The sequence below is a fragment of the Podarcis bocagei genome (genome assembly GCF_964188305.1).
Source record: "Podarcis bocagei genome assembly, chromosome: 14".
Classification (NCBI taxonomy): Eukaryota; Metazoa; Chordata; class Lepidosauria; order Squamata; family Lacertidae; genus Podarcis; species Podarcis bocagei.
This window is the reverse complement of record NC_138139.1, coordinates 19,144,586-19,156,695: the sequence shown is the minus strand read 5'-3', so window position 1 is coordinate 19,156,695 and position 12,110 is coordinate 19,144,586. Positions and strand designations below refer to the sequence as shown.

The following is a 12,110-nucleotide window of genomic DNA, read 5'->3' as shown; positions in this document are numbered from 1 at the left end:
GGGAACTAGCCAAGATTCTCATCTCAAACTCGTGTTTAATGAAGTGAGGTGTTTTGTTTATGAAACCCAAATGAAGAGCGTGTGATTTTCCCCAAGCACGTCGCGACGGAACTCTGTTAATATCAATGCCACTGTAAAAGTCTTGGGTGAGTGGGAGCATTTGGGAGAGGCTGCATAATAGAGAAAAAACAAAACACCCAGGCTTTGCCATACTCCCAAAGTGGTGGCAGTTCGTGAATGAGGAAGACATCCAGTGACATCACACCCAGCTGAAATTAAGTAAGGTTACCATCTGCACCATACGTTTAAAGCAGTAGCATACCACTTTAAGCAGTCATAGCTTCTCACAGAGAATCCTGGGAAAGGTAGTTTGTTCAAGGGTGCTGAGAGTTGCAGTCCTTGAGAGTGGCTTAACAATCACTCCCTCTTCCCAGGGAACTCTGGGAAATGTAGGCCATTTCCTTCAAGGGTACAGTACTTGGAACTGCAGCTCTTTGAAGGGTAATCCACAGTTCCCAGGGTTCTTTAGGGGAAGCTATGTGTTTTCAGTGCATGGTGTGGAATGCGTGTGACCTCGAAAAACAGGGTGCCTCTGAGCAGATGCTTAGACTTGCAACTACCAGAACTGAACTAAGCTTACGGTCCATTCACACAAAATTCCACTCCTGGTTACAGTGGTACCTCGGGTTACAGACACTTCAGGTTACATTCGCTTCAGGTTACAGACTCGGCTAACCCAGAAATATTACCTCGGGTTAAGAACTTTGCTTCAGGATGAGAACAGAAATCGTGCTCTAGTGGCGCAGCAGCAGCGGGAGGCCCTATTAGCTAAAGTGGTCTTCAGGTTAAGTACAATTTCAGGTTAAGAACGGACCTCTGGAACAAATTAAGTACTTAACCCGAGGTACCACTGTGTCTTTCTTCCGTTCAGCAGCCTACTTTAGGTGGAAAAAGTCAGCTTGTTGTTGCTACTGTTAAACAACTGGGAGTCAGAAATCCTGGCTCAGGAAAAGCTAACATGCTGCTCTACAGATGTTGTGTGGACTATAATTCCCATCAGACACAGCCAGCATGGTGAATGATCAGGGATGATGGGAGTTCCAGTCCACAACAGCTCGAAGGCGCCACATTGCCCACCACTGTCCTTGCCAATCTCCTTCAAATTAGCCAGGGATCCCAGTTGACTTTAAAGCAAACTAGTTGGCCCAACCAAAAGATCTAATGACTCCTTTTCAGTCCCTTCATATTCTGTGGAATCCACAGGGTTGCAAAGACCAACAACAATACTAGTCAGTGCTATAAAAAAGAGGTGCCATGAACTACTGCATATAATGCATGTTTGCATGTATTTGAGAAAGGGTGGTAGTCATTCTTTCCTTGAAACCTGAGAAACAGCGCACAGTTTCTCCCCAATCCTGTGACGGCTTTTCTCCTCCAGCCTATACCGCTTGAAGTGAGTCAGGCTTCACCATCTCTCTGTTTGGCACCTATCCAAATCGGGCAAAACACACATCCTGATACACCCATTAACCTCCATCCCCACATGGTTGTATACAGGGAAGAACCAGGCACAAGAACCAAGACAGGTAAGATGAGAAGGAATAGAGAGGATGGGCTGCTCAGGGGTAATGGGCACAGAATGGGGAAAGCGCTCCAAACATTACAAAGAGGGATGGGAGAGGAATTTGCTTTCCTTTACAATTTAAGGTGAAACTACCCAATTCATGGTGGGACGCGGGTGGCGCTGTGGGTTAAACCACAGAGCCTAGGGCTTGCCGATCAGAAGGTCGGCGGTTCGAATCCCCATGACGTGGTGAGATCCCATTGCTTGGTCCCTGCTCCTGCCAACCTAGCAGTTTGAAAGCACAAAGTGCAAGTAGCACAGTGTTTCCGTGCACTGCTCTAGTTCGCCAGAAGCGACTTAGTCATGCTGGCCACATGACCCGGAAGCTGTATGCTGGCTCCCTCAGCCAATAAAGTGAGATGAGCACCACAACCCCCAGAGTCATCTGTGATTGGACCTAATGGTCAGGGGTCCCTTTACCTTTACCTTTACCCAATTCACACCTCTTGAACCGATAAAGGTAAAGGTAAAGGGACCCCTGACTATTAGGTCCAGTCGTGACCGACTCTGGGGTTGTGGCGCTCATCTCGCTTTATTGGCCGAGGGATCCGGCGTTTGTCCGCAGACAGCTTCCAGGTCATGTGGCCAGCATGACTATACCACTTCTGGTGAACCAGAGCAGCACACGGAAATGCCGTTTACCTTCCTGCCGGAGCGGTGCTTTCGAACTGCTAGGTTGGCAGGAGCAGGGACCGAGCAAAGGGAGCTCACCCTGTCGTGGGGATTTGAACTGCCGACCTTCTGATCAGCAAGTCCTAGGCTCTGTGGTTTAACCCACAGCGCCACCGCGTCCCTCCTCGAACTGATACATGAATGTAAAAGACATTTATCCTTTGTAAGGTCCACTTTTCAGAATTCTGCAGTGCAATTCTCCAACCAAGCTGCATATATTAGAGGGAGGTGTGCATACAAATGCATATATTAGTAAAAAAAACAAAAACCATGCACATTCTGCTTGCCCAAATGAGTATGTTAGTCAAAACTGCCTGCAAAAACATATCATCAGGAGAAATTAGTGCTAGAACGTTGACAAATTTTCATTAGCATTTCTTAATAATTGCAAACTGCTATGGAAATGTAGATAACTCGAGTTTAAGATTTGAAAAAATTGAGAAACTTAAATGGACAGTTTCTCCGATAATGGAGTTGTTCAACACATGTGGAGAATAGCTGCACTGCCTAAGATTTATCTTGAGGCTTGCTAATGGTGGCCAGTGTTTCTCTGCTCTTTTCTTCCCTATTCTCCCAAGGGACCAGGGTATTCCTTTTGGCATTGGCAAAAGAAACAAAGACTTGCTGACATTTAGGCTTGACATTTCCTTTCCCCCATAACCTTTGGTTCAAGTGGAAATCTTGTTTTGCTGACCCCCGTCTGATCAAATTCAGTATTCATTTCCATGTACATTTACCTGAAGGGAAGCCCCTTGAACTCAGTGAGCCTGACAGTGCAATCCTATTCATGTCAAAGCAAGACCCATTGATTTACTCTCTGGTAAGAGATTCAGAGTTCTGTGGAACTCAGAAGCTTATTCATTTGTTGATCACTTATTGAAATTTTTCTTCGCACAAGTATTGCACTGTTGTGGATTTCCACCCCACCCAGCCCCTTACCCATTACATATGGCAATGTTAAGGCACCCAGGCTGTAGTACATGAATAGGAAACCTGTGGCCTTTCAGATGTTGTTGGACTTCAACTCCCAGCATCCTTGGCCAGCGTGACCAATGGCCAGGTAATGATGGGAATTGTAGTTCATCAACATCTGAAAAACCACCCTGGTCTTTCCTCTTAGTGCTTAAACTGGTGAAACCATCATTCTCTCCCCACATGGATTTCTAAGAGCTGTAGTCCTGTGTGAGTTGCATACAGATTTATAAGAGAATTCTCAGCATCCCCACCAAGCTACAGTTCACAGGATTTATTTTTATTCTTTTAGAGCCATGCCTGCTAAGCTGATACAAAACCAATATAAATTAGAAATGCAGATGTTCCTGAATTCTCCATTAGAGTGTAATCAATACAGATCACAAATTTAAAGCCCAAGGCTGCCCCCCAAAAAATCTTGGGAACTGTAGTTTACCCCACACAGAGCTATAGTCTACAGTTTCCAGTTTCCAGGGAACTACAGTTCCCAGGATTCTTTGGGGAGAGTCACATGCTTTAAATTTATGGCATGGATGTGTCGATTGCACATTAAACCAATTCACACATTTGGCTGCTGCTGAAGCAGAGATCTGAATCCCACTCCAAACTCCTAGCTTGTCCATTTTCCAATTTGCATGAAACTTACTTAATAAGTGGCTGTTGGAAGATTTCTGCCTTAGGCTGCTACTGTTTTAGCTCTCTCGAGGTGGGTTGTTAGTCTTTTGCAGCAATAGACAACAAAGACCTGGGGCACCTTAAAAGATGAACCAATTTATTATCGCATAAGCTTTCGTGGACTCAAGGCCACTTTGTAAGATGTGCAAAGTGAAATCTTAGTTGGCAGGGAGAAAACTGGGAGTTGGGCGACAATGAGATACAACCCCAATTCAACAAATCAGTTGTAACTAAAGCACAAATCTATGTTGAAAAGGCACACCCTTCAGTGTAGCAGATTGGTGATCACATACTCAGCATTGCTAAGATGATTGTATCAACACCTGTATTGCGGCAGGAACCAATACAGATAACCATTGATAACAACAGATATCCTGGCATTGGTCAACTAATTAGGCTCACAAAGACAATCAAGAACGCATCTTTCCTTAACAGTTAGCTGATTTCTGATTTTAACATTTTTATATGGTTCTATCGTATGATTTTATGCATAATTGTTGTAACCCACTCTGCTATTTTTTTTATGAACCGTGGGATACAATTTTTAAATACAAATAACAATGCAAAGTTAGTATACGTAGGGTGGTTTTTAAAAACCTTTACCTCAATGAATTGTAATTCTGTTTATAGGTAGGTAGCTATGTTGGTCTGCTGTAGTCGAAACAAAATAAAAAAAAAATCCTTCCAGTAACACCTTAGAGACCAACTAAGTTTGTTATTGGCATGAGCTTTCGTGTACTGGAAGGAATTTTTGTAATTCTGTTGTTTCACATTGAAACAGTATTCGCACTGAACACAGGTACATGCTGGTTCTACACATGTGCAAGTGTTTGTGAGAAAGAGTGTACATTTATTGATTTGCACAGCTTGTGTACACAGGTACTCAGACCATATACTTTGTGAATATTACATGTGAATAACTGCGCATGTGTACAGCTCAGGGTCTGTGTACCCAGGCAGAGGGATTGCAACCCACTGAATATGAACACCCCTATTGTATTCTTGCTTTGTGATCCTTTTATATCTGAATGGCAACCTTGAGGTCAGTTACAGAGTGTCCTGGGAGTTTGAAAGGTTCTCCCACTGGTTCATGAATAGTGCAATCTCATTACATGAATGTAACATTTTTTCCTTTGTTTCAGCTTGTTAGCTGTTTTCGCATTTTGGCTGGGGGGATGGGGAGGAATGTCGAGATTTGTGCCCGCTTATTCTTCTACATAGAGACTGGCACATCTGTCCTATGTAGAATACCGATGGGCATTGCTACTAGATGACGGCACAAGGGAGAGAAAAAAATCAGCATCCCAAAACCCCTTTGCCAGGGAAGTTTTTAATATTTGACATTTTATCATGTTTTAATATTCCGTTGGAAGCTGCCCAGATTACTACTACTACTACTACTACTACTACTACTACTACTACTATTATTACTATTATTACAGTTGCCACTAGGATTGTTTAAGCAGAAGAACTTGTGGAGGCCCAGTGTGGTGTCCTGAACAGAGTATTCACTTGAACTGAGAAGGAAGCGTGTTTTGCCATGAAAGGTCATTGCATAACCTTTGGACAGAAACTACCACCTCAGCCCAACATTCCTCATAGGATTCCCATTTAGACATAATGGTAAAGCCAGTGAATGGTACAATCAGTGAAGGGTCTGAATGAGGAGAGTTTTGAGGGCCATAGATAGAGGCCTAGAGGTCCACAATTGGTCCTCAGGCTTGAGGTTCTTCACTGTTGTCCATAGAGGTTCTTACTTGGCTCAGGCTCCATCCACACTCAACACTGAAAGCCCATGACTTCCCCCAAAGAATAATAACTGAATTTTTAAAGGGGGCTGGGAAATGGTAAGCAAACCACACTTCCCAGGATTCTCAGGGGGCAGCCATGACTGTTGAAGTGCTATAAATGTGCTTTAAATGTAGTGTGGATGTGACCTCATCCTCTTAACTTGGTTTTATTTAGTTAGTTGGCTGCATTTATATCTGAGGGAGCGTCTCCACCCCCATCGTTCAGCCTGGACACTGAGGTCCAGCTCCGAGGGCCTTCTGGCGGTTCCCTCATTGCAAGAAGTGAGGTTACAGGGAACCAGGCAAAGGGCCTTCTCAGTAGTGGTGCCCACCCTGTGGAACGCCCTCCCACCAGATGTCAAGGAAATAAACAACTATCTGACTTTTAGAAGACATCTGAAGGCAGCCCTGTTTAGGGACGTTTTTAATGTTTGATGTTTTATCGTGTTTTTAATACTCTGTTGGGAGCCTCCCAGAGTGGCTGGGGAAACCCTACCACATGAGCAGGGTATAAATAATAAATTATTATTATTATTATTATTATTATTATTATCATCATCATCATCATCATCATTATCATCATCATCAGTGCTTTTTTCTGGGGGTACGCAGGGGTACACAAACCCCTAAACATTTTGTGAATCTAACTTTGTCCTCATTGAGAGACAGTATTTCAATATGAGTAGGAAAAGGAGAGTACCCCTAAACATTTTTTAAGGGAAAAAAAAAGCACTGATGATGATGATATCCCACTTTTTTCTCCCAGGAGCTCACAAGGTGGGGTACATGGTTTTCCCCTTCCTCAATGAATCCACACAACAACCCTGTTAAGTAAGTTAAGCTGAGAGGCAAGGTGAGCTTCCTGGCAAAGTTAGGCTTTGAATCCTGGTCTCTCAGGTCTGGTCCTAGTTCAACATCTCTTCCCTAAGCAGGGTCATCTATTCCTTTCTCAAGCTGCCCTTGCCCTCCAATATGCACACTTAGCTGCAGTGATGCACGTAGGGCAAGAGTCTAGTCCCCACTTCAGCAGAAGGAGCAGAAAGACCCTCAAAAGTCAGTTGGGTGGGCTTACCATGGTCTCCCACCCAAAGAGCACTATCCCATAAGAACACCAAGTCCACAGTTCTACCTAACCTAACCATACCAATTGTTCAACCGAATAAGCTCAAGGATGGTCACTAGCTCAGAATGCTTCCGTAAATCAGGTGTGAGGGTAGCTCAGTCTGTAAAGCATGAGGCTCTTAATTTCAAGGTTGTTGGTTTGAGCCCCACGTTAGGCAAAAAGAGTCCTACATTGCAGGGGGTTGGACTAGATGCCCCACGTGGCCCCTTCCAACTCTACAATTCTGTGAACCTTTGGCCCTCCAGATGTTGCTGAACTACATCTCCCATCAGTCCCAGCAAGCATGGCCAATGAGCAAGGATGATGGGAGCTGCAGTTCAGCAACATCTGAGGGAGAGAACTAAAGGTTCTCCACACCTGCAGGAAAGGCTTTGCTCATTTCACTATATCAAGACTCCTTTGTGCAAAACTGCATTAAAGTTACGTTTTTGCTGCCCGCCCCTTCCCCTAAGTGAGGAGGAAACTAGTCTTGTCTAAAGCTAGGACTGGCCCAAAATTCTTTTTGGCCTAAAGCAGAACAGAAAACAGAAAACCGAAAACCTCTCCCCAAGTCACGGTATACAGTATTTTGGCACCTGAGAAAAATCCCTGCCTCAAAATAGAATAAAAAATAGATACTTGATCATTGTTGCCCTTTCACAGCATCTAAGATCAGCTGCCTGAAACAGCCACGGCACTTTGTCCAATGGTAGGGCTGGCTGTATATGACCAGAACACTGAAATTAAACTGATCTGGGACTGAAATCATTCCTCTGTGATAACTTGCCTCACCAATGCAGGATCATGATTCCCGATTAACCCCTTTCCTTTGGGTGCTTGCCAACACCCAGTGTGCAGTGGTTGGGGTCCCAAGGTCTACATATAGATGGTGCCCCATGGATGGGGTCCAATGGGAGAAATAAAGAACCACTGGGCTCCTCTGGATCACCTGTTTACTGAGCAGCTATCCTGATTCCCTTGCGCAAAGCTTACACAGAGGCTAGTTTATACCTGGTGTTTCTTGAGCATTGATTTTGATTTGTTTGCAGGAATTTTATACAACAATGAGCATTCATCCTGATTTTCTTGCAGGGGTTTTATGCAGCTTTCTGCTAAACCATTCGTGCACCCCTCACTTTCGAACACCGTCAACTCTCCCGTCACTTTCCTAACTGCAAACAGTCTGTTTCTTTTCTTTAAAAAGTGCCTTTGTTGCACCAGAGTGACAGAATGCTTTGATCCTCATCAGTCACCCAAACCTAAATTTCCTGGTATGCAGTAAGAACCCATCCTTCAAAAATTCCAACAATCTGGAAAGCCCCCCGTAACGTTAATGGCCAAATGTCAACATTACTTACACGGGTATCTGAAGTAGAAGTCATTCTCGGCGTCGCTCGTGATGTTCTTCTCCTGCTTCGCCTTCTCCCAGCCGGCTATATCGGATTCTGCGTTGAAGCGCACGAAGACGCCAAAAAGGATGATCATGGCAAGCTCCCAGAGGAGGCAAACCAGCGGCAGACGCCAGCGCATGTCAGTGTTCCTCGCCATCATAGTCCTCGCAATCAGTTTGTCATTTGCCTGCTTGTTTGGTGAAGGGGGAAGAGGAGCTGTGTGTGAGCTGGGAGGTGCGAAGTTACAGTCCCAACTGCTGGGGGAAGTTCATTCATTTTATGTCATCTGGGGAGAAGTGGGTGTGACCGTGCGGCTGTCAGTCATCACTTCAGACACTCAAGGACACTGGCAACCAGTCCCATTTCAGAGCTTGCTTAATAGATCAGGGCACTCTCTCATATAACCAGCCACAAACAAAGGGGCGAGGCACATGTGTCGGGCCACCTTAAGAAACTGAGTGCATTCTGTGTGCTCAGCATCACAGATGAATAGATTCAGCATCACGGCTGGATGGATTCCATGATTAGCATCACAGCATCCTAAGGTGGGAGCGGCTAGAGGTTGATAAGCCAGGGTTATCTGTGGGGTACACACTGTGGCTGAGTTTGTGCTGGTGCGGGGAGGCAGCCGCAGTGCCATCACAGCTAAGAAAATGACCACTCTATGTATCTCATCTACATTTGCACTCTGCTTAGGAACCATACCTGTTGCACTGCGTTCTCATGTGGACTCACTGTTTCCGTTTGCGAGTTGGATCAAGACCGTGAGTGTAGGAGGAGTGACAATCTTTACCTCCCCAGGTGAGCGATGGGGAAGGGACTTAGCAGGTGAGAGAGTCGGGAGGGAAGGCTGACATTCAAGGGATGTAGGTTAACTGTGGTGAATCTATGCAGACTGGTTTTTTGAAACGGAGATCCCCCCCCCCTTTTGGCCTTATATACTGCTGTTTTATTTCTGCGCTAAGCTTGATCCTCACACCTGTTTAGTTTCAAGCTGTTAAAACAGTCTATTGATTTGTACAAAGTTGCTTGCACAGGTTGATTTTTTAATGATATATTTAAAGACTGACATTATGGGTTATGGGTTATTTGTAATGGTTCCTAATTAAATAATTATGGGTTATTTGTAATGGTTCCTAACATGGTTTCTGAATTGTGGTTGTCCTTTGTGCGGTGTAGTGTGAGCTGCTTCGGGCACACGTGTGTGCGTGTGTGTTTGTGTGCGTGTGTATTGACAGCATACATTTAAAGCACTACGACACCACTTTAAATGTATGGTGTGAAAGAACCAAGGCCAGAGCAGGGAATGATTTAGAGAAGCAGTGGGTAGCCTCCCCTGTGTATCTGTATTTTGGGTCCACAGGATCCTTCATTGATTTCATTCTTTCATCTCCTGCACTACACTAAGAGCTATTTACTTATTACATTTCTGACCTTTCAAGATGGTGTACATGGTTTCCCCTCTCCCCTACCAGTCATCAGCACAACGACCCTGTGAGGTAGGCTAGGTTAAAGAAAAGTGTTCAGTTCAAATATCCCCCAGTGATTTTATGGCTGGGTATGGAGATATGGATTTTGCTTTCTCCCGGGCCTAGTCTGAAACTCTAGCTGTTACACAGGAGTTTTCTTGTGGCATATAAAATGCAGAACTAGCACCTTATTATATATTACTCTCTAATTCTAGATGGGTGGAAGCTGGCTGTAGTTGTTAAGTGTAGCATGGGGAAACATACTCTGCATATGCTCAGAGGAATTCTCTTCTAATGCAGCTTTTAAACTCCTAGGACTTGATCCTGTCATTAAAAGCCACCATTTTATTTTATTTTTTATATATAATTTTTATTAATTTTTTTGTTTTACAATATAGAATACCCATTTAAACATCAAAATATCAATGACTTCTTCTCTTTCCATAGTTCATTTTATATGTCCATATCATAAATCCCTGCATGTTTTACATAAACTAAACCATCCAGTATTCCATTACAGTGGTACCTCGGGTTACATACGCTTCAGGTTACAGACTCCGCTAACCCAGAAATAGTACCTCGGGTTAAGAACTTTGCTTCAGGATGAGAACAGAAATCATGCTCCGGCGGTGCGGAAACAGCAGGAGGCCCCATTAGCTAAAGTGGTGCTTCAGGTTAAGAACAGTTTCAGGTTAAGAACGGACCTCCGGAACGAACCTCCAAGTACTTAACCCGAAGTACCACTGTATTACGTCCATCAAAACTTATTTACACTGTTGAATTTATCTTAATGCTGCCAGCGTTTTCAAGTCTACACAATCCCCCCCCCCATATTCAATAAACATTTTCCAGTCTTCTCTAAAAGTACGTATGTTCTTCTTCTTCTCTTATTCTATATGTTAAGTCCGCAAGCTGTGCATATTCCATCATTTTAAAACCTTACCTCTTGCTGCTCTCAGCAATGAAGCTGAACATTCGAAGATTCAGGACAGATAAAAAAACGTACTTCTTCATGCAGTGCATAGTTGAACTGTGGAACTCTGTCCCACTGGAGGCAGTGATGACCACTAACTTAAAGGTAAAGGGACCCCTGACCATTAGGTCCCGTCACAGACGACTCTGGGGTTGTGGCGCTCTTCTCGCTTTATTGGCCGAGAGAGCCGGCGTACAGCTTCCGGGTCATGTGGCCGGCATGACAAAGCCACTTCTGGTGAACCAGAGCAGTGCATGGAAACGCCGTTTACCTTCCTGCTGGAGCGGTACCTGTTTATCTACTTGCACTTTGATGTGCTTTCGAACTGCTAGGTTGGCAGGAGCAGGGACCGAGCAACGGGAGCTCACCCCGTCGCGGGGATTCGAACCGCCAACCTTCTGATCGGCAAGTCCTAGGCTCCGTGGTTTAACCCACAGCGCCACCCGAGTCCCCACCATTAACTTAGATGGCTTTAAAAGAGAATGAGTCAGATTCATGAAGGTCATGACCCATGATGGCTATGCTTGGTCTTCCCCAGGAGGGGAGCTTGAGTCCTCCATGCTGGTTTCCCACAGGCATCTGGTTAGCGTCTATGAGAACAAGATGCTGGACTAGATGGGCCATTCAGCAGGCTCTTCTTATCTTCTTCTGGCCTCTTGGTTTTCCTCCAACTCACAGCAGGCCTTGCTGCCCTTCCCTTTCACCTCTTCCCTCCTCCCGTTTTCTTTCCTAACCTCCTAAGGAACACAGAAGGCCATTCCAGAATTGCCTGCAGCTGTCTCTATGGGATGGCATGTAAACCGTCTGGCTTGGTCACTGGGTGTAAAAAAAAACCCCAACTGCCACTGGGGCACTGCGGTGTACATTGTTAGCCGTTATCTAACTTATACTCATCATTAGAACTACTAATGCAGGTTTTTAAGTTGCCATTCACCTGGGGGCAAGTTTTAATTGACTCCTGGGCAATCGTTCTCAAGTAGCAAGTTGCACAGTGCTGTTTTGCTTTATATTTTTGTTACTTATTTTATTTTATTTTAAATGCATTATCTGCCCTTTGCCACCAGGTCCCAGGGCAAGTTACAACAGTTTAAGATTAAGAACAGTTAAAACAAATTACAGTAACAGGGAAAAGTGCACCCCCAACCCCCCCCCCCACATCTCAGGTATCAAAGGCCAAAGTAAAGAGATATGCCCTCAGCATTTGCCAAAAGCAGCAAAAAAGGTAAAAATGTAAAGGACCTCTTGACGGTTAAGTCCAGTCAAAGCCGACTGTGGGGTGCGGAGCTCGTCTCGCTTTCAGGCCGAGGTAGCTGGTGTTTGTCCACAGACAGCTTTCTGGGTCATGTGGCCAGCATGACTAAACTGCTTCTGGTGCAACAGAACACCGTGACGGAAACCAGAGTGCACAGAAACGCCGTTTACCTTCCCACCAGAGCGGTACC

At 44.8% G+C, this 12,110-nt stretch overlaps 1 protein-coding gene across 1 annotated transcript in view; it reads right to left on the bottom strand.

The window, feature by feature from the left end:
* Positions 1-8,486, bottom strand: part of RHCG (Rh family C glycoprotein) — a 40,036-nt gene extending 31,550 nt beyond the window's left edge. The window contains exon 1 of the mRNA XM_081171221.1: positions 8,194-8,486. Within this exon, the coding sequence (XP_081027347.1) occupies positions 8,194-8,386 (193 nt within the window). The 5' untranslated portion in view covers positions 8,387-8,486. The remainder of the gene's footprint in view (positions 1-8,193) is intronic.
* Positions 8,487-12,110: the final 3,624 nt, after the last annotated feature.